We start from the raw sequence: 23,475 nt of genomic DNA, 5'->3' as shown, positions 1-23,475 counted from the left end.
CCCTGCAACCGGCACACAAAAATAAAGCAGACCTCAGGCTTGGCTGGGGGCTCCCACACATGTGCTCTGTAAGACCCGCGGAGCCAGGATTTGTTTTGGAGAGCAGAGCTTTAAAGACGCTTTTGTCTTCTGTATCTGAGACAGAAAGAAGACTGTGTGCACGTGTGTTTTAACATTTAGAAAGAGTCGAGGGACCACAGACTAGAAGAAGCTTACAACACATAAAACAAAATCCAGTTATCAGAATATATAAAATAAATATAGCAATAAGAAAAAGACTGCTAACCAAAGAGAAAAACCAGGCAAAGGCTATGAAAAAAAAAAGGAAACTGGAATGGCCCATAAGCAGATGTTCAACCTCTAATATTAAAACAAATGTACATTAAGGCAAGGAGATGGCATTTCAAACTAATCCTGTTTGCAGAAATTAGAGTCTAACAATCCCACTTGTTGACACGGACGTGACATGGTGGCAGTGTAATGTGGTCCAGTCGCTCAGCTACTTGGCAATGCTTAGTAAGGTGAGAGAGGCCCATCTCTCTCCACAGTGAGGGGGAGCCCCAGAGAAGCACCCCCATCTGTGCGAGCGGAATATACAAAAATCGTACTTACTGTGTCATTTCTAACAGTGAAATGGACACAAAGGCAACTTCCAGATGCAGGAATCTTGTATCTGCAGGAGCACTTTCAATGCAAATATCAATCAGTTGGAGAACAGATAAATAATTTGTGATCTACAGTCATATAAGTCTATATAGAATATTGAAAATGGCTTAGAGCTATGTGTATTACAGTAAGTAAACTGTACTAACAAAATATCAAGTAAAAAGGTAAGGTGCAGAAACATGAATGAGGTGCTGAAACACGATTCCTCCTATAAAAAAATTTTTAGACATACAAAATAGCTCGTGTTGTTTATGGACAGAAATTCAAGATGGAGCTTACCCTTGTCTGGCAAGGGGGGAAACGGGAATAAGAAACGGACACCCGAAGGTCTGACTGAATCTGTGATATTTCATTTCTTAAGCTGTTTGGGGAATAAGGGGCATTCAATATATTGTTCTCCCGTTTCACACGCCCAAAATATGCCATAACAGTTTGTAAATGAAGGAAAAGTTGAAAATCACATTGAACCAACTTAAGAACCTTTGCAAGAATATCTAATAATACGCTGTATTAATTTTCATTGTAATTTTAAAGAGCAAGGAGATAAAGAGACAAGAATAAAAGCTCATCAAAGCAACAGATATGTAGATGGATTATTATTTTTTTTACAACAATAAAGCAAATGTAGCATGCAAAATGTTACAACTGGTGAATCTGGGTATCTGGTGAGGGATACACTGGAGATTTCTGCAGGGGGTTTGTATCACTTTTATAGCTGTCCTGTAAGTTCAAAGTTATATCAAAATTTCAAGAAAAAAAATAAAAGTTTATCATGGCAAAAAAGTGTCTTCGTGGAAAACCAACAATGTAGCCAAAGGGATGTTGAAGAGAAAAACCTGGCATATGACACTGAACACAGCTAATAAAAAGAAAGAGAGAAATTAGGATGATGATGATGATGATGTTAATGAGGGTTTACTGGGTACCAGGCACTGTTTGAAGCAAGTTTCACATAGGAATTCACTTGACCCTCCTAACAAGCAGCCATGCCTACTGCTGCTACCACCCCCACTTTACACCTGAGGAAAGGGAGGCGTGGCGACGTGAAATAATGAGATAGCAAGTGGCAGGGCCAGAATCTGAGTCCAAGCAAAGTGGGTCCCCACTGCCAGCTCTGAATTTCTACTCACACACCCCACTGCCATGATTAGAAGAACATAATATAAATATAAAAGAGGTGATGAGGCAACACAATGAAAATGAAAGGATCATGTGAGGGGGGCTGGGGGAAGGGAAGAAGGAAAAAAGAAAAGAGGCACCGAAAAGTCCCAACTTAATCTGAAAGAATGCGGAAAGTTGCCTGCAGGTACAGGATTCCTTCCTTTAAAAATCACCTTTATCTCCTTCAGCTGGACTCACTTTCATTCATTGGATGATGAATAACTGGGGGCCTAATACAAAACTAAACTTTAGGAGAACAGTATCCAGTCCATTCCAAAAAAGCCATGTGGAATTTACAAAAGTACTTAGACATAGGTATTTTTAAATGCATGTGTGAAACACATGCTACTTCGCAAACACTGTTAAAAGCACGTTGAAGTCTCTTAGGTGACATTCCGCCTGAATCCTGAATTGTCATTACACAGAACCCGCAGGACTGTAGCCTTTCTACAGCTAAGACAAGACTGTGCCCAGCCAGGGCCACCTTGCTTGCTCCCAAGACCCTGGACCCGGTTTTATGTCCCCGGCTCCCTCCTCCTATGGGATCTGAACAGCAGGTCACATTCAGGCTGACTCCCTCCAAAAAACACATTTCTCTCTTTTTTTGTATTTTTGTACATATTCTTGGTTTTTTTGTTTTTTTTTTTTTGTGCATCGTAGTGCACATCAGAAACCGGTGCTGAAATAGCATAATGAAATTATTACAGTTCGGCTGCGCAGCACTTATTAAATAATTTTAATAAAGTGAAATAAAACAAGTATGTTCCCCCTGTTGAGAACGTTGTAGAGGGCAAAACCTGCGGTTTTTTAAATAATATTGCTCTAGATAAAAACGGCCACTGGAGATTTCGTTGCTGGCAGAGATTCCGCAATTATCTCTGGTAAGATGTACTTCGAGAACCAATTCAGGATGCCGGGACTCCGCTGCCTGACGCCTTCCTGGCAGCAGAAGGGGAAACGGGCCAGGAGCAGGCGTCCCGCCCAGGCACTGGGAGCACTAGGAGCACGGGGAGCACAAAGAAGTAGAGAAGGCCACGGCCTCCCGGGCTCCCCGCACCCACCCACCAACCCACGAGCTGTCCTTCAGTCAGGGCCATCCCAGTCAGAAGCTCCCCAGGCTGGCTTTTGTTCTCTATGCAGATCCCCTCTTATTAAATTATGAATAAAGGCAAATAAAAGATGACTGGTCTGAAGCTAAGTATATTGGAATAACCATCTAAACCTCAGAGTAACAGTCAAGAGATACTGCTCACGGCATTAAAAGTGCAGAGGGACACAGCCGGTCCAGGAGTCACACTCTGCCTCCTGCTCCATCTCTGATTCCAAGAAAAGCTGGAAAGGGGGCTGCAGATGGCCACTGTTTGGAGAGTGTAAATTACAAAGGCAACACTTTTACTCAGAGTCTCGGGAATTCGTATCTTCAGCAGACTTTACATGTTTCTGCCTGCAAAAAATGTAAACTATAACGTAAGAAATAACTTTGTCTGGCTTCTCCTACAGAGCTGGCTGGCCAATTACCCTCGATTGGCCAAGGAGCTTTACCAGCTGCCGACACCCAGGTCTCCGCTCCATCGGGCCAGGTGGACATGAAGCAGTCACCACGTCTGGCTGCCTTTTCCTTTTTCTCCCACCCAAGTCCAATGGTATGTCAGAGGCAAGTAACACAACCTCCCCTCAGGGCTTGCTTTCTGAACTCAATTTAACACCAACCCTTCCCCTCCCAAACAGCAGAATTTGCTTCTAAAGAGTTCTACAGCGGCAAGTACCTTAGAACATCTTCCAGTCTTGACTCTGATTTTCTACCATGTAAATATCACCTCTTCTCCCCCAAAGGATGCTTTTCTCTGCTTCAAGATTAAAAGAAGAGTGGAAACGTTAAGTATCTGAACAGAAAATACTTTAAAGAAACCACTGCTCGGTAAAATTATTATTATTTTTTTAAGCTTGGTTGTATCAATCTCCAGGGAATAGCTACTTTCCAAACAAATCTGATGGTGCTAATTATAAAGAAAATTTTCATTATTGAAAGATTTAGATCAATCATTACTTTCTTTCAAACTTTGGATTTTTGGTTTTGTTTTTTTTTTTTCATTTTCTGAAGTTTCCAGCTGGGAAGTATAAAATCTTAAAAGCATAACTTGTTCACAAGTTGCTGTCTGAGCATCTGCTCAGAACTTATTTACACTCAAACTAAGAAGGTTTTTCACTTTTGAATCTCTAACTCAATTTATGCATGTATTAAAATTTTTATAAATTCATATTAAAATGGAAACAGGTTATCCCTCATACTTTGCTTCCACTGCTCAACTAAACGGCAACAACTACATGTGTCTCATTAAGGAGAAAATTTCTGAATGTCCTGAAGAACAGAAATTGGATAATCAGATTAAAAATATAATTATTCCTTGATATTAGGTAGATTTAAATTATGGATAAAGCTAGTAATTTGTTTAACTTCAGAAAAGTGTTCACATTTATTAAGATACTGTGCAGTTAACTAAGAAATTAGTTCTGAGCGTTATCTGAACTTGGCTGTCTGTACCCCTGTGGTTCAGACTTGGTAAACGAATTAAAGACCTCCACTATTTGGGGGTGGGGTGGGGTGGGGATGAGTTTAATCACAACATACCATGATGTTTTCCACAAAGGAATATGGAGGCCTCTGATGAAGATTCAGTGAGCTCCTTAAATGAAATGGACCAAAACCATTAAGCAAATAAGATTTGCTCTAGTTTAATTTGTAAAATGTTTCTGTATAGAATAAAAAGTCATTAAAAGACCACCATCAAGAAAGAGAAAAAACAATCCAAGGAATGAGAGTAAGTATTTGCAAATCATATATCTGACAAAAGATGTGTATCTAGGATATACAAAGAACTCCAACCCAACAATAAAAACGATGGCCCAATTTTAAAAATGGTTGTAAAGGGGAGACTTCCAGGTTCAGCTCCAACATGCAAAGAGTTTAAAAGCCATTCCTCCCAAACTCACAACAAGAAAAAACCGAACAAACTAAAAATCAATGATCAATGACTTTTCTTAGAGCCAACAGAGAACTGAGGTCACAGGGTATGAGGCCATACACCAGAGAGGCCATAAATTCCTAGATGAGAAAAAAAAAACAAAAAACCTCGCTGTAGGAATATCTTACAGTGCATGCGTACCTTTCAAAGCACAATATCTATCTGTACTAAACTATTCCTGCCGCACATCAGTAACTTCAAAGAAACATGTTTATGACCTTGAAAATCCCAACTTGCCTCCTAGCCGTCCTTGTTCTTACCTCCTGTAACCTCCGGGGCAGGGCAGAGCACCCATTCTGAAAGAGGCGCCTACAGCCGCCCAGGACCAGCTTCCTGGCTTATAAATTCCCTAACAAATTATTACTATTTTGCTATATGGGGTGACCTGCTTCATTTTTCAGTCTTAAGGGTCCATCAAACCTTGATAGAAGCTAGTCGGTAGGTTCCAGTCAACACAGGGCAAACCACCATTTCAAACCTGGAGAGACAGGTGAACCCAGAGAATCACATGTGAGATCAGTTCACTGGGAGCAAAAGGTGCTGGAATCAGTAACTGCTAGAAACACTAAAATAATTTTGACTAATTGCTGGAGACTAAGTATGAATAAGCTTGAGAGTTAAAAACCTTCTGGGGCCCATCTTTAGGGGAGTCCCCACATATCATGGATTTTACCTCTAGGAACCCTACTAGGTTTTCGGTGAGGATCAGAGAAAAATCCCTGCATTTCCAGCAAGTAGAAAGGAAAAGTAACCATTTTGAATACATAAAACTAGAATATTCTCCACAACAAAGACCTGCTCTGTAAGGGAAACCACTTTACCACAGGGCAGAAGGTAATGAGATAGTTTAGTACCCCTTTAGCACCACTGTCTCACATAAGGGGAGGGAAAAAAGTCAAAGAAATATTTCTGAAGGTCAGAGTCCAAGGACTCAGGTCCACAAAAATCATGAGGTTCTAGAACACTTTCCCTCTCCAACACCATACTACCACATTAGCAGAGTTCCTGTCTAACAGTGGATTGCAACTGGAAGACCTGGAAGACCCGACTTTACTTACAAAGGAGTTCTTAAGAAGCTGAAGAGAACCAGGAAGAAAAGAATAAAAAACAAGGAAACTAAAGCCTCTAGCACTATGGCTGCCGCAAACATAAAACACAGCCTAGCTCCCAACCAAGTTAAAATAAACCCTACACTAAAAACCTGATTACCTCAGCTGCTATCACCAGATACATCATGCCCAGCTTTCAACAAAAAATTACAGGTCATGCCAAAAGTCAAGAAAAGCACAGTCCAAAGAGTCATCGCAAGCATTAGACCCAGACAAGACAAAGACTTGGGATTTTTTTCAGATGAAAAATCTAAAATAACTATGACTAAAATATTAAGGACTTTAATGGAAAAAAAAACAGATAACATGCAAGAACAGATGGGTAATTTCTATCATTTCTTTTTGATTCTTTCTTAGAAAGAATCAAAAAGAAATGATAGAAATAAAAAATACTGTAACAGAAATGAAGAATGCTCTGATGAGTGCATGAGTAGAAAGGATTTGGTTGCAGAAAGAATCAGGGAGCTTAAAGATGCATCAATAGAAACAAAGAGAATAATGAATGAAAAAAAAAAACAATAGAATATCCAAGAATTGTGGGGCAATGACAAAAGATACAGCATAAACATAACGGGAACAGCAGGAGAGGAAAAAAGGAAAAGAAGAAATGCTTAAAGTAATAATGGCTGATTCAGGACTCTTAGATAACACCAAGCAGGATAAATACCAAATAATCTACACCTAGGCATATCATATACAAACTGCAGAAAACCAAAGACAAACAGAAAATCTTGAAAGAAGCCAGAAAGGAAGAAAAAAGAAAAAAAAAAAAACACGTTACCTAGATTAGGTAAAAAACTTGCATCATACTAGCAAGATATCATGCAAGAAATCACAGAATGAAGTGAAACATTTAAGCACTGAAAAGAAAAAGACCATCAAATTAGAGTTCTGTATCCAGTGAAACTGTCCTTCAAGAGTAAAGGAGAGAAAAAAAAAAGGAAAGGAGAAATAAAACCTTCCTCTGACAAAACCTGAGGGAATTTGGCACCAATAGGCCTGCCTTACAAGAAATGTTAAAGAAGTTCTTCATAGAGAAGGAAAATGACAGAGGACAAAAATTTGAATCTTAAGGGAAAAAAAAGGAAGACCATCAGAGAAGGAATAAACGGAGGTAAAATAAAATATTTTATTTCCTTATTCTTAATTGATCTAATAGATACCTGTGTATTCAAAGTAATACAGGCAGAGATGGACAGAGTGGATAAAAACCATGCCCCAACTGCATACTGTCAAGCACACAATAGGTTAAAAGTAAAAGGAAGGAGAAAAAGATACTATGCTAACACTAAGCAAAAGAAAGCTGAAGTAGCTATATTAATCTCAGGAAAAAAAAAACTTCAGAACAAGGAAAATTATCACAGCTAAAGAGGCATTTATATAATGATAAAGGAGTCAATTCCCTAAGAGGATATAACAGTTCCTACTATCTACATACCTAACAACAGCATGTAAAATACAGGAGGCAAAAACTGATAGAACTATAAGGAGAAACAGACAAATCCACTATAATATGTGGAGACTTCAACATCTTCCTGTCAGTAAATGATAGTTCCAGCAGGTAGAAAATAAGTTAAAAGGTAGCCTGAATAATGACATCAATCAACTGAATTTTATGGACATTTATAAAGTACTTCATCCAACAACAACAAAATGCACATTCTACTCAAGCTCGTGTAGAACCTTTACCAAGACAGACCAGACCTAATTCTGAGACATAAAACACATCTTAAATTTAAAACAGAAATCATACAAAATATGCTCTCAGACAATAACACAAACTAGAAATAATCAATAATAGAAAGATAATTGGAAAATCCACAAATATTTCAAAATTAAACAACATATTACTAAATAACACATGGAACAAAGAAGACATCTCAAGAGAAATTTGAAAATATTTTGAACTTAGGTAAAATGAAAATACAACTTATCCAAACATATGGTTGCAGAAAAACAGCAATGTTTAAAGAGGAATTTACAACATTGAATATATTAAAATATATATATAATTTAGTAATCTAAGTTTCCAACATAAGAATAAGGAGAGAAAGGAGAACAAAGTAAACTAAAAGGCAAGCACAAGAAAATAAAGAATAAAAGTTAAAGCAGAGGGTGGTGTGACGGTGGCTCAGTGGCAGAATTCTCGCCTGCCATGTCAGGGACCTAGGTTCAATTCCTGGTGTCTGCTCATACAAAAAAAAAAACAAAAATAAAAAGTTAAAGCAGAAATCAATAAAATTGAAAACAGGAATGCAATAGAGAAAAATCAATGAAATCAAAAGCTACTTCTTTAACAATATCAATAAAACTGATAAACCTTTAGCCAGCTTAGCCAAAATAAATTTTTTTAAAAGGTAGCAGACCCAATTATTAATTATCAGAAATCAAAGAGGAGCCATCAATACTGATTCCATGGGCATTAAAAGGATAATAAAAGGTGCTTGCTTCGGCAGCACATATACTAAAAATCGGAAAGATACAGAAAAAATTAGTACGGCCCCTGCACAAGGATGACACACAAATTCATGAAGCCTTCCATAATTTTACAAGAAAAAAAATTATTTTACATTAAAAAGATAATAAAGGAATATTATGAAAAATTCCATGCCTACAATCTGAAAACATAAATGACATGGACCTATTTCTTGAAAATCAGAAACAAAGAAAACTCATTCAAGAATACTTAATCAGGAAAGGTTGATATCCATTAGAGAAACTGAATCAATAATTAATAAACTTCCAAAAATGAAAGCACCAGGTCAAGATTATTTCACTGGTAAATTCTACCAAACATTTATGGAAGAAATGATACCAATTCTCTATAATCTCTTCCAGAATACAAAATCAGAGGGAACACTCCCTAACTCATGAGGCCAGCTTTATTCCAACACCAAAAACAAATAATCCCAAGAAGGAAAAACTATGATGAACATAAATGTAAAAGTCCTCAATAAAATATTACCAAATAAAATCCTACAATGTACAAAAATAATTATACCCCACAACCAAGTGAGACTAATTCCAGAAAAGTAAGGCAGGTTCAACATTTGAAAATCAACTGATGTATAGAAGGCCTTGATAATAAGGTGGTGTTCTAGTTTGCTAGCTGCTGGAATACAATACACCAGAAACGGAATGGCTTCTTAAAAGGGGGAATTTAATAAGTTGCTATTTTACAGTTCTAAGGCTGAGAAAATGTCCCACTTAAAGCAAGGCTATAGAAATGTCTAATCTAAGGCATCCAGGGAAAAATACCTTGGTTTAAGAAGGCCAATGAAGTTCAGAGTTTCTCTCTCAACTCGAAGGGCACATGGCAAACATGGCAATATCTGCTAGCTTTCTCTCCAGGCTTTTTGTTTCATGAAACTCTCCTGGAGGCATAGTCCTTCTTCATCTCCAAAGGTCTTTGGTTACATGGGCTCTAGCTCTCGTCATTCTCATCACCCTGTCGTAGCTCTCCTCCCTCAGAATCTCATCACTCTGAAGCTTTCTCCAAAATGCTTCCTCTTTTAAAAGATTCCAGTACATTAATTAAGACCCACCTGGAATGGGTGGAGTCACATCCTTCTCTAATGAAAAGCCAATACCCACAAGTGGGTGAGTCAAATCTCCATGGAGATAATCTAATCAAGTTTCCAACCTACATTATTGAATAGGGATTAACAAACAGTTGCTCCCACAAGATTAAGGATTAAAACATGGCTTTTCTAGGGTACATAAATCCTTTTAAACCAGCACAGGTTGTATATGGGAATCTTGTGGTATTTTTTGTGTGTGCATGATTACTCTGTAAACCCATAACATCTCTAATTAAAAAGTAATTAAATTAAATTACTTTTTAATTTAATTTAATTTTAAATTAAAGGGTCAATTAGTAAAATCCATTACATGAACAAACTACAGAAGAAAAATCATATTATCTTATTAATAGAAGCAGAACAAGCATTTAACAAAATCCAATGACCAGTTCATGATAAAAATTCTCAGGAAATTATGAATGGAGGATAACTTCTTTAACTTAATAAAGGAAAAAAAATGTATGAAAACCTCCAGCTAATCATATATATATAGGTGAGAGACTAGATGATTTAACTGTAAGATTGGGAACAAGGCAATAAATATCCCCTCTCATCACTCCTAAGCAACATCATATTGGAAATCCCAGCTAAAGCAACAAGACAAGAAAAAGTTATAGAAGGTATACAGTTTGGAAAGAACTAAAGGAAATGAGGAAAATGATACATGAACACAAACAGATTATCAATAGAGTTGGGAGTTGTGAAAAGTCAACCACAGCTGAAGACCACAGTAACAGAAATTTAAAATTCCCTAGAGAGGTTCAACAGAAGATTGGAGCCAGAAGATGAAAGAAATCAATGAACTTGAAGATAAGACAATTGAAATCATCCAGTCTAAGGAGCAGAAAGAGGAAAGAATGAAGAAAAGTGAACAGAGGCTGAAGAATCTGTAGGACACCATGAGGCATGCCAATATAAGCCTTGTGGGGATCCCAGAAGGAGAAGAAAGAGAGAAAAGGGCAGAGAGAATATTCAGAAAACACGTGATGGCCAAAATTATCTCAAATTTTATGAAAAACATGAATGTACACATCTAAGAATCTCAATGAACTACAAACAGAATAAACCCAAAAGACCCACATCACACCATGTTATAATCAAACTGAAAAATGTCAAAAATGATGAGACAATGCTGAAAGCCACAAGAGAGTAGTAATAAGCCACATAATCAGTAAAATTAAACATCAATTTCTCACTGGAAACCATGGAGACAAGAAAGCAGTGGGGAGACATTTAAACCGCTGAAAGCAAAAAATTATCAACCAAGAATTCTGTACCACTTCAAAAATGAGGGAGGAATGAAGACATATCCAGAAAAACAAACACTGAGGGAGTTTGTCACCACTAGACCAGTCCTATAAAAATACAAATGGAAGTTAATGGAAAGGATACCAGACAATTGACCAAAGCCACATGGAAAAATAAAGATGTCTGGAAAAGATAATGGTACAGGTAAATATTAACAAAATACTCCACTTTTTACTTCCTGCACAATTTAAAAGGCAAACGCATAAAATGCAATGATAAGTTGATGATTTTGGACTGATAATGTATAAGTATGTCATCTGTAACAAGAACTATATAAAGGTGGGAAAGCCAGAGGGGTATAGGAACATAGTTTAGGTATACTATTGAAGTTAAGTCAGTATCAAAGCAAAAGAGATTGCTACAGATTTAGGATGTTAAATTTTAGCCCCACCGGAAACACAAAGAAAATATCAAATTACAAAGTCATAGCAATAGAAGATAAAAGTACAGATTAGCAGGGGTGGGGAGCAGGAGCAATAGGGAGCTAGTGTAAAAGGAGTGTAGGGTTTATGTTTGGACTGAAGGAAAAGTTCTAGTAATGGACAGTGGTGAGGGAACTGCAACACTGTGAGTGTATTAATCCCACTGAATGTATCAGTGGGAGGGGCTGGGATGGGTAAATTCATGTTTTAAATACACTTCCACAATTAAAAAGAAGAAATAGAAACTAAAGAGATAATTAAATGTAACATGATATTGGATGGGGTCTAAGAATGGAGGAGAAAAGGCTCAGTAGGACATTATTGGGATATAAGAATTAATTGGAATATAGAAGTTTTATATATTAAATTTCCTGAACTTAATAACTGCACTAAAGGTCAATATTCTTGTTTGGAGGAAATGTACATGGAAGTATTACGTGTTCAAGGAGTATGCTGTGTGAAACCGGCTCTCAGATTTTCAGAAAATACATAGATTATACCAATTAGACAGGAAGAGAGGGAGGGAGGGCAGGAAAAGGTGGCAAAATGTTAAAATTTGTGGATCTTGGTAGATCGGAATATCTGGCATTATGGAGGTATAGTGGAGATTTCTGCAGGAAGTTTGTATTACTTTTGCCCTGTCCTGTAAGTTTGATATTATTTCAAAATAAAAAGTTAAAAATAAAGTCTTATATGGAAAGGCAAAATTGTATAAATAAATAACCAAAACAATACTGAAGAAGAAGAAGCCTCAGGATCAGACTGATAATAACCAACTTCAGGACTTACTGTAAAATTACAGTAAATTAAGATAGTGTGGCCGTGGTGACAAAACAGACAAACTGATTAATGGAACAGAATAAAGAGCCCAGAAACACACCCAAACTAATAAATTCAACTGATCTTTCAAAAAGGAACAAAGGCAGCTCAAGAGAGAAAAGAGACTTTTTCAATAAATGGTACTGGAAAAATTGCATATTCATAGGCAAAAACAAACAAATAAACAAAAAAAAAAAACCCTGAATCTAGACAGATTTTATGCTTTTACAAAAATTAACTCTAAATGAATCACAGGCCTAAATGCAAACTGAACAATTATAAAACTTCTAGAAGATATCATCAAGGAAAATGTGACCTTGGATTTAATGGTAATTTTTAGACACAACACCAAAGGTATGACCCATGGAAATAAGAATTGAAAGTTGCATGTTAACACTTTTACTTGAATAAGGAATGAGATCTTGTTTGTACAGGTTGGTGGGATGCTCCAATGCAGCCCAGCGTAATGTGGACAGAAGATTAAAAAGTATTTGCAAAGTTCCCTTGAGAGACTGGGGGAAAAGATGGAAATATTAAGCTTCCCCACCGGGGGAAGGCCTGATATTCTCACAATCATTTGGGACTGCCCATTTGATGTGCCAGGCTCTTGATCTTGGGGCTTGCCCTTACAAAACTTATTCCTGCAAAGGAGAAGCTAAGCCCACTTATGATTATGCCTAAGAGTTCATCCACAGAGACCTTCTTTTGTTGCTCAGATGTGGGCTCTCTCTCTAAGCCAAATCGACAGGTGGGCTCACTTCCTCCCTCGCTATGTGGGACATGACTGCCAAGGGCTTAAATCTTCCTGGCCATGTGAGAAATGACTCCCAGGGATGAGCCTGGCCCTTACATTTTAGGAATGAGAAAAACTTCTTGACCAAAAGGGAGAAGAAAAGTGAAATAAAAGAAAGTTTCAGGGCCACGGTGGCTCAGCAGGCAGAGTTCTCACCTGCCATGCCGGAGACCTGGGTTCAATTCCTGGTGCATGCAAAAAAAAAAAAAGAAAGTTTCAGTGGCTGAGAGATTTCAAATAGAGTTGAAAGGTCATTCTGGAAGCTACTTTTATGCAGTAAAAAGATACACTCCTTCAGTTTTTTTGGTGTAATCAAGTAACTAAAGGGAAATACCTGAAACTGTTGAACTGCAATTCAACAGCCTTGATTCTTGAAGACAACTGAATAACTACAGAGCTTTTAAGGCATAACCATGTGATTGTGAAACCCTGTGACTGACACTCCTTTTATTCAGTGTATGGACAGATGAGTAAGAAAAAAAAAAGCCAAAAAATAAATAAATAATGTGGGGGGAGGATATGGAATGTTTGGGTATTCTTTTTCACTTTCATTCTTATTTTTATTCTTTTATTTTCTGACTAATGAAAATGTTCAAAACTGGATTGTAATTACAAATGTACAGCTATATGATGATATACTCAGTGAATTACTGATTGTACAATTTGGATGATTATATGGCATGTGAATATATATCTCAATAAAACTGCACTTAAAAAATAACACTTTTGGGAACGGTGAGAAAGGAGGAAAATTCAACTTTCCCAAGTAGAGAATTCTTGATATTTTCACAAGCAGTGAGGACAACCAAAGCGATAGGCTGAGCCTCCAATCCTGGGGTTTGTTCATATGAAACTTAACCCTGCAAAGGATAGGTTAAGCCTACTTAAAATTAGGCCTAAGAGTCACCCCCAAGAGAACCTCTTTTGTTGCTCAGATGTGGCCTCTCTCTCCAGCCAACACAACAAGCAATCTCACCACCCTCCCCCTGTCTACGTGGAACATGACTCCCAGGGGGGTGGACCTTCTTGGCAACATGGAACAGAAATCCTAGAATGCAGTGGGACTTGGCATCAAGGGATAGAGAAAACCTTCTCGAGCAAAAGGGGGAAGAGCAAAATGAGACAAAATAAAGTGTCCATGGCTGAGAGATTCCAAACAGAGTTGAGAGGTTATCCTGGAGGTTATTCTTATGCATTAAATAGATAACACCTTGTTAGTCAAGATGTAATGGACAGGCCAACTGCCTGCAAATACAGAGCTGTGTTCTAGTAGCCATGTTTCTTGAAGATGATTGGACAATGATACAGCTTTCACAATGTGACTGTGTGATTGTGAAAACCTTGTGTCTGATGTCCCTTTTATCTACCTCATTGACAGATGAGTAAAATATATGGCATAAAAATAATAGGGAACAAATGTTAAAATAAATTTAGTAGATTGAAATGCTAGTAATCAATGAAAGGGAGGGATAAGGGGTATGGCATGTATGAAATTTTTTCTGTTTTCTTTTTATTTCTTTTCTGAATTGATGCAAATGTTCTAAGAAATGATCATGATGATGAATATACAGCTCTGTGATGATATTGTAAATTACTGATTATACATGTAGAATGGAATGATCATCTGTTAAGAATGTTTGTGTTTGTTGTTCTATTTTTTAATTAAAAAAATTAATTTAAAAATGTAACATTTTTGCTCTATGAAAGACACTAAGAAACTGAAAAAACAAGTGACCAAATGGAAGAAAATATTTGCAAAACACATATCTAACTGTGCCAGTTTGAAACCGTTGTATACCCCAGAAAAGCCAAGCTCTCTAACCCTCATTCAATGTTGCTGCTGGGTGGGATCTTTTTTATTGTTTCCATAGAGATATGACTCACCCAATTGTGGGTGGTAACTTTTGATGGTTTCCATGGAGGTGCATCTGCACCCATTCAAGGTGGGGTTGCTTACTGGGGTCCCTTTGACAGGGAACCATCTTGGAAAAACCTTGAGAGCTGAGAGAGCCCACACAGCCAGAGACCTCTGGAGATGCAAAAGGAGAACACCCCCGGGGAATCCTTACAAAAGGAGAAGACAGAAGAGAAAGCTAACAGACACCACCATGTGCCCTCCCAGCTGAGAGAGAAAACCCCGAACTCCATCAACCCTTCCTTTGGAGTTAAGGTGTCTTTCTCTGGATGCCTCAGCTTGGACATTTCAATGGCCTTAGAATTGTAATTTGCAACTTATTTCAATGACCTCAGAATTGTAAACTTGCAACTTAATAAATTTCCTTTTTAAAAGCCATTCCATTTCTAGTATATTGCATTCCAGCAGCTTTAGCAAACTAAAATACTAATAAAGGATTTGTATCCAAAATAAACAAAAATGCCTTGAAACCCAATAATAAGAAACAATTCAATTAAAAATAGATAAAGATCTGAATACATACCTTATGAAAGAAGATACACAGATGACAAATCAGCATATGAAAAGATTCTCAACATTACATGCCATTAGGGAATTGCAAATTAAAACAAAATGATGCCAACACACTCTTATTTGAATGGCTAAAATCCATTGACAATACCAAATAGCAACAGGATCTCTCATTCATTGCTCGTGAGAATGCAAAATGGTACAGCCACTTTGGAAGAGAGTTTGGCAGTTTCAATAGTCTTATGATATGATCCAGCAACTGCACTCCTATATATTCCCCCAAAACAGCTGAAAACTTAAATCCATGCAAAAACCTACGCAGTAGCTTTATTTATAATTGTCAAAAACTGGAAGAAATCAAGATGTCCTTGAATAGGTGGAAGGATAAATAGAGAGTAGAATATCCAAATGATAGAAAACTATTCAGCATTCAAAAAGAACTGTTAAGCCATGAAAATACATGGTTAATTGCCCATTACTAACTATACAGTCTAAAAAGTCTCATACGGTATAATTCCAACAATACAAAATTGTGGAAAAGGTAAAACCCTAGAGAGTAAAACAATCCGTGGTTTGGGGGAGGGAGGGTGAACAAATTCCAACAATACAAAATTGTGGAAAAGGTAAAACCCTAGAGAGTAAAACAATCCGTGGTTTGGGGGAAGGGAGGGTGAACAATGAAGCTCGGGGGATTTTTTAGGGCAGTGAAAACTCTTCTGTATGACAGTGCAAAGAACATTATGCATTTGTCAAAACCCATAGAACTATGCAACACAAAGGTGAACATTAATGTAAATTATGGACTTTAGTTAATAATAATATATCAATATGGTTTCATTAATTGTAAGAAATATAGCACACTAATGCAAGATGTTAATAATAGGGGAGGGGGCTACATGGGAACTTTCTGTACTACCGACTCTGCTTTTTTTAAACCTATAAATCTAAAACAGTTTAAAAAAATAAAGCCTATTAATTTTTAAAAATCAAATTAAAAATAGGCAAAGGGTCTGAATAGATTTCTTCAAAAAGGACATACAAATGGTCAATAAAGACATGAAAAGTTACTCAACAACATTAGTCAGCAGGGAAATACATATCAAAACCACGAGATACCACACCATATCAACTAGAATGACTAAAATAAAAAAAATAAGACCATAACAAGTACAGGTAAGGGTGTGGAGAAATTAAAATCCTCACACACTTCTGATGGGAATGTAAAATGGAGCAACCACTTTTGGAAATTGGCAATTAAAAAGGTGGACATAGTTGCCATTTGACCTAACAATTCCACTCCTACTTATGCACCCAATCGAAATGAAAACATATGTCCGCACAAAATCTTACCCACAAATGATCATAGTAGCAATATTTTTAATAGCCAAAAGGTAGAAACAACCCAAATGTCCATCAACTGATGTACGGATGTACAAAATATGGCATATGCATTCGGCGGAATGTAGTTTGGCTGTAGAAAGGACTGAAGTACTGAGAGATGCTACACCATGGATGAACCTTGACAATTGTATGCTAAATGAGAGAAGCCCTTCGCAAAAAAAAAATACTGATTCCATTTATATAAGATGTCTAGAACGGGCAAATACATCACGGCAGGATGGACTAGTGGCGGGCTGGGCTGAAGGGGACAGGGATTTGGAGAATAACCCACGGGCGCAAGGTTTCTTTATGAAGTGACGTACACGTTCTAAAATTGATGGTGGTAACAGATACACAGCTCTGTGAATATACTAAAAATCACAGAATTATACATTTTAAATGGTTGAATGATATATAAGGTATAGTATATATACATACATCTCAGTAACAGGCAGTTACAAAAAAAAGGATGGAAGAAAGAACACCATCTAAATGTCGAGGACTCCCAGATAGGGTTGCCAAACTTAGCAAATCAAGTTGCAAATATTGTATGAGCTATATTTATTCTAAAAAGAACGATTCATTGTTTATCTGAAATTCAAATTTAACTGGACACTTATTTTATTTTACCTCTCAAGCCTATTCTCAAATCTGTCATCGCCAATCTAGACCTTGATTATCTTTGGAGATACCCAACTGGATTACAGCCAGCTCTGTTTGGTTAGCCCCCAAACGGCAAGCAAACATCCAAGATGGAAGTAAAATTTCCTCCCTTTTCCTATGGCAATTTAATGAAAATATCCAAAACCTGGTGCCTTAGGGCCTGGACAGGTCTCTGGCACCCCCTCCGGACCCAGTGGCCAGGCATAAATACTTCAGTTGCTGGGTCGTGGGGTCATGGGAGGGAGGCAGGGGTGTCAGGGCGGGAGCTCAGAACAACTATTATTTACCAACCAATAAGGAGGAGTCTCCGTATGTTGATAAACAGCTGAATTTCAGCCTGCCTCTCCCAAACTGAAATCAGCTCCCCTTGCCCACCACTTCACCCTCCCCTCTTTGACCTGGAAATCTCTTGTCTCATCCGATCATCATGATATGCAATTTACGTCTAGAAGGAAATTCTGCTCTGAACTCCACGCAGCGGCTGCCCTGGTAGGATAAAGTCGAGCACCCCTGGATGAGAATGACACAGCCTTGCGAAACCAGGTCCCCGCCCGCCCTCCTTGCAGACTTTGCACCGCTCGCCATGGCACTGGCCACACCAGGCCTGGAGTGCTCTCCATCGGAAGGTACTGAGCGCTCACTCCTGTGCAAGTCATTCCTCCTGCTCGGTGCCACCCCCACTCCTCCTCACAAAAGCTCCCCGAACAAACCCTACTCAGCCGCTCAGGGTATTCAGGGTGCCACGCCCACGTGAACCCTGCCCAGAGGCACCTGGGCCCCTGATTAGCTGCTCTAATCATGACCTCACCCCTTCACCCCCGCACGGTGGGAGACTGGAGGTGCCACACTGCAAGGGGCACGCGGTGGAAATGGCCCCATTGGACCGCAAAGCGTCCAGGGCTCGGTAAGTACTCGACACGTCTGGGTCAAATGAAATCAATCAATCAAAGCGAAAAGTATGCACCTACATGACATCAGGGTCCACCTGGTCACTTACCACCACCGCTTTAAGACGACAACCACAGAGGTACGCATGCTGCCACAATCGTGTCGGGTGAATTTTCTCGAAAATGATCCATTTCTACTTTGCTGAAATATTTCAGAATCACACACAGGCTAAAATCCAGACTGCTATATTTTCTTGTTCTGTCCCCTGTACATATGTAACTATTTAAGTGAGTAGAAAAAGCATATACGCGACTATTTAAGTTACTAATAGTTTGACATTCTTATCCTAGACAGCCAACAAAATTGTGAAAAGGGAACAAAAATGTCTTGAGGAAACAACTATCAGTCTTATTTAAAAGAAATAAAAAATTGAGGCAAGTCTTTATGCCAATCTCATTCTAAAATGAATTTAAACCAGATTACAAAAATATACACAGCCCAACTAAATAAAATTTAAAGTGAGTGGAGAAATCTCAATAGAGAAGAAAACAAGGCTAAAAGGTAAATCTAGAAATGAAGTTAGGGCATGAAATAAATACCTCATGGTCTCATATATTTACAAGAGATGAGTCAAAAATGTGGCTCAAAGGTTATTGCTGGTGGGTTGCATTCACGGAATCGGGTGAATTCTGACATCCTGACCTGGCCACCCCTCAGACGTGATGTTTCCATCCTTACACATGCTACTTCCCAGGTCTTCTGATACTTCTAAAATCTCATGCCCACATTTTTTCTTATTCTTCTATTACTTTTCCATTTAGAAATTTTTCTCTTAGGAAATACCTGCCACTAGCACCCACAGGATCCTCATGTTTCTTTCACAGAAAAAGCTTCCAGGCTGCAGTAATCCTGCAGGAGTTTGGCTCAATGTTCCAATGTGGCATCCCCATAACTGCCACTGCAGTGCCCAAACAGCTGCTTCCTAAGTACCTTCTACAGCAGACAAAAAGTGAGTCATTCCTCCAGCTTCCTTTTTTTTTTTTTCTTTGCACAAAATAAGACAACAACTATGAAAATTTCACGCTAGAATAAAATCAAGTTTCATATTCAACCAGTTCTAAATCACATGCCAACAGTTTCAACTGCAGGCAAAAGAGCATAAAACCAAAGCTCATTTTGATTCACTCTAAAACAAATCTTTCAACCAAATTCCTTTTGCTCTACCAAGATTTATGTACAATAGCTGAAGGCTTTTATCATCCACCCTGAAATAGATGTTCTTTTGGAATATAGTTAAGCGGTTTGTTCCAGCAGTTTAAAGCTCCAATCCCAGGAGTTTGCCCCTGGAGTCATTTGCGGCTTTCCTATTTGAAAACTAATAGAATGAGTTAAAGGGCACACTGGAGGGCTACGTGTGATAAATGTTCGGCGGGGGGGGGACGATTAAGAAATTGAGAAAGTACTACTGTAACATGATAAAACTAATGTTAAAAATGCATTTTCTAGTAATTACTGAAAAACATTGCCATTAGTACCTGAGTTACTGTGCCAGTTCAATACTGGCAACATTGATTTATGAGCTCCACTGTTTTTATGAAACCAGATACCAATACCCACCAGTAGGCTTCCTAACTGCTTACTGTTGACATATACTTTGAAAAAAGGCCCTACATTTAAAACTCAAAAGCCAGAGCAACTAAGAAGTTTTTATGCATTAGTTTTTTCTTTTAACTGAACTAACCCTCTCTTTATTTACTTTTTGGTCCTTCACATACTCTGATAATTAACTTTTTCTTCAAAAGTGAATAATGCTTGTTACTGAAGTGGTTTAAGGCTTTGTGGTACTTTAATGGAACGAAGGTATTCTGTTTATGGAAAGAATATGCCTTACTAGGGTCCAGAATGTGGAATGTGCCAGCTTGAATCTGCTGTGTACCCCAGAAAAGTCATGTCCTTTAATCCTGATTCAGTACTGCTGGATGCGATCTTTTTTATTACGTTGTTTACATGGAGATGTGACCCACCTAATTGTGGATGTGACCTTTTCATTAAGTGGTTACCATGAAGACGGGTCTCCATCCATCCAAGGTGGGGTTGCTTACTAGAGTACGTCAAGAGAGAGACATGTTAGAAAAAGCTTCAGAGTTGACAAAGAGAAGAGACCTTTGAAGATGCTACTGGTGAAGCTATTCTGAAATGAGAAACCAGGAGAGAAAAATAGCAGATGCTAGGTGTCTTCCCAGCTGACAAAGAACCCCCCGACATCACTGGTCCTTTCTGGAGTCAAGGTATCATTTTCTAGATGCCTTAGTTTGGACATTGTTATGGCCAAAGAGACGTAAACTAGCAACTTAATAAATTCCCTTTTTTAACGCCATTTCATTTCTGGGTGGCGCGACAGTGGCTCAGTGGCAAAACTCTTGCCTGCCATGCCAGAGACACGGGTTCGATTCCTGGTGACTGCCCATGTCAAAAAAAACCAAAACATTTCATTTCTGATATATTGCATTCTGGCAGCTTTAGCAAACAAATACACCTATTTTTGAGAAATACAAAAAAAAAAATGAATAATACTGACATATTTCCCTAACCTATATAATTATCAAAGAACTTAAATCTTAATTATTTCATGTGAAACTCACAAACAACCTCATCACCAGGTAGTATAATCCTCCATTTTATAGATAAGGCAACTGAGACAGTAGCCAAGTTATAAATAAATACAAGCCTGCCTCCACTGTCTGACTTATTGACTTAGGGGCAATAATGCCACTTTGGGTAGATTTTGTGCCTTCCACCAAAAGATCAAACCACTCTAAATCTGCAGCTGTTACTTCATACATTCAACCTAGGAATATTTTTATGATTGCCCCACCATATCATAAACTCATATACAATCAAAGACTATTCTGACAAATCACCAGAGGGCAACTAAACTATCTGAAATTACTCATAAATGCAGCCACCTTGCCAATTACACTGTTATTTTTTTTAAATAATAATAAACAAAACATTCTAGTCTTGAAATGAATCACAAGGAAAAGGCCACATATCAACACTTTACTTTTTGAAAACTGCCACTGCTTGAGGCGCACACATTCCAGTAAATCTGACAACAACAAAAGAAATGTAGTAAGAATTCTTCATTCTGCGAGGCAACTACAACTCCGCAGTTGCTCATCATCAAACATTATACGTTAATTAAAAGCCTCTTATCATGGCAGGCAACCGTAACAAATTTTGCTGGATTAAGTCTAGGAGCAGATACTGCCAAGGCTTGGGTTTCTATCTACACAGACTCAGGCAGACCTCTAAATCTCTTTCAGCTTGAGTTAAATGAGAGAAAGTGCAATTCATGTTTCCAGAAGTGAGAGCGGCATATTTTCCAGTAAGTTCCTTGTTCTCATTTTCCTATTTTAAGACTTCAGAACACTCCCAGTATTGCTCTCTGGCCAGATCTGATTTCTGGTGGCTGATTATTTTCATGGCATGATGCTCCTAGGAAAACTCTCCCAAAACTGTTTTTGCTCGTATTTAGCTTCAATGTATTTACATACAAAATACCATTCCGATGCCAGCAAAAAGAAAAAAAGCCAATAAAAGAGAGCGAGTACTCGAATTTCAGTTGACTTTGTTAAAGGAAATTATTCTAAATTAATGTGGCTACTGAACTGCTGCCATCCTTCACCTCAGAAAATATCGTCCTCCTAATTTTTGCTGTGAACATTTATTTATTTAAGTCAAATTCTAGCTCATGGATGTTGACTATAAAGAACTCTAAACCTCACTGCTACTATTTCACATTCTTTTTCTAAACAAGGGCAAGCACAAGTTTGCGGTGTTCATGTGCACAGCCAGATCATCACCCTTACGTGAAATCGTCTATGTATTTTTGGTTGAATCTTTAACAACGTTCACGGCCCTCTGGGCAATGAAAGAAGGCTGTTTTGTTCTCGGAGAGCAACAAAATAGTTTTCCATTTGTTTTTCTCAAAGAGAATCTGACATCAGCAAGGTTTACCTTCACCAGTGAATGCAGGCTCTTTTCACCAAACATGTCCCAGAGAAAGGTCAGGTCTTCCTGGCTGTCCACATGCAGCTGCAGCTGGGCTGGCAGAGCAGCCAACAGCTCGTACAGACCTATAAAATGAAAATAGAACACAAAGCGTAATCTTAGCATGATCTCATTAATTTCATGTAAGGTGTGTGTAGATGACAGCCTGGCACATGTCATTTTTACTGGACTTTTATTCTGGGCCATCACATCGAAACTTCTCCAAAGAAGCAAAGGAAGTTTTTTGATATTTTAATTCCAAAGTAATATGTACTAACAAACAAACTAGCTTTTACTTTTCACAGTGGTCAACATTCTCCAGTCAGCCAAGTTTACATAACCCTAGACAGAAAATGTGTACAGGTCTTCAAAAAAGAAGAAAAGGCATACGTTCCTTTCCTTAATCATTATTACAGCTCCCTCAATGTTAGCCAAAGAATGGAATGAGTCATGAATAGGAAAAACTTCCTTAGAAGAGCAGAAAATTGATAGAGTAGTCCATTAAAAATGTTTTGTGGTTTCCAGATAGTTCCTAATAATATATTGCTTCAAAAACATTTGCATTATCTAACGTCCAAAAGAAAGTTCTAAAAAGTAGGACAAAATAAACCATACATGGTGCTGTGTTACTGTAGTCAACCATTAAAAAAAAAAACCTAAGCCAGCAAAACTTAGTTTAAGTTTGACTCTGATGTTTATTTAGGTATGTGGAATTTATCTAATACTCTCTGAAAGAGTGAAAGCATCAGATTCAGGTCCCCTGGCACTTCCCACAAGGAGCCTCCAAGGATAGACATGGTGCGGTGTTCCAGGGTGGCAGGCTCCGTAAATCCCCCCTCTTGCTTCCATAAACCCCCCTCTTGCTTGCATAGCCCCTCACTGTCACTCAGAGGCTCTGCCATCCAAGAACGCTGCTGCGGTGTCTGCCCAAGTCTATTTCAGAAAGGGACCTGGCATCAGGCGATATCAACTCCCAGCACATGTTCCACTTCCCAGTGGGACGACATGAGGTCAAAAGGATAAATTCCTTTTGTTCCTGTCTGCTGTCTACAAAAATACTAAGTCCTCCTGGGACCTCCAACATGCGGTACTGTTGGTATTTTCAGTCTGAGTAACCACTGCCATGGGTCACAGAGGCTGCTTTACAAGGCATTTGACTAGCAAAGAACAGCCGAGTAAGTTAT

General features: G+C 38.2%; 2 protein-coding genes and 1 non-coding gene across 7 annotated transcripts in view; 2 read left to right on the top strand and 1 right to left on the bottom strand.

Moving 5' to 3' along the window:
* Positions 1 to 23,475, top strand: part of ANKRD26 (ankyrin repeat domain containing 26) — a 1,272,391-nt gene that overhangs the window by 979,483 nt on the left and 269,433 nt on the right. The window lies entirely within an intron of this gene.
* The window catches only part of MPP7 (MAGUK p55 scaffold protein 7), a 240,271-nt gene that overhangs the window by 129,268 nt on the left and 87,528 nt on the right, over positions 1 to 23,475 (bottom strand). For all 5 annotated transcript variants that reach the window (XM_077152940.1, XM_077152969.1, XM_077152947.1 and 2 more), the window contains one exon: positions 22,259 to 22,377. In XM_077152940.1, coding sequence (XP_077009055.1) covers positions 22,259 to 22,377 — 119 coding nt within the window. The remainder of the gene's footprint in view (positions 1 to 22,258; positions 22,378 to 23,475) is intronic.
* Positions 8,400 to 8,507, top strand: LOC143653212 (U6 spliceosomal RNA). Its single transcript, XR_013161165.1, has one exon. It is a non-coding gene; the product is annotated as a U6 spliceosomal RNA (small nuclear RNA).

This window comes from Tamandua tetradactyla, chromosome 1 (assembly GCF_023851605.1).
Source record: "Tamandua tetradactyla isolate mTamTet1 chromosome 1, mTamTet1.pri, whole genome shotgun sequence".
Lineage (NCBI taxonomy): Eukaryota > Metazoa > Chordata > Mammalia > Pilosa > Myrmecophagidae > Tamandua > Tamandua tetradactyla.
Note: the sequence above shows the minus strand (reverse complement) of the source record. Positions and strands in the feature narration are given on the sequence as shown.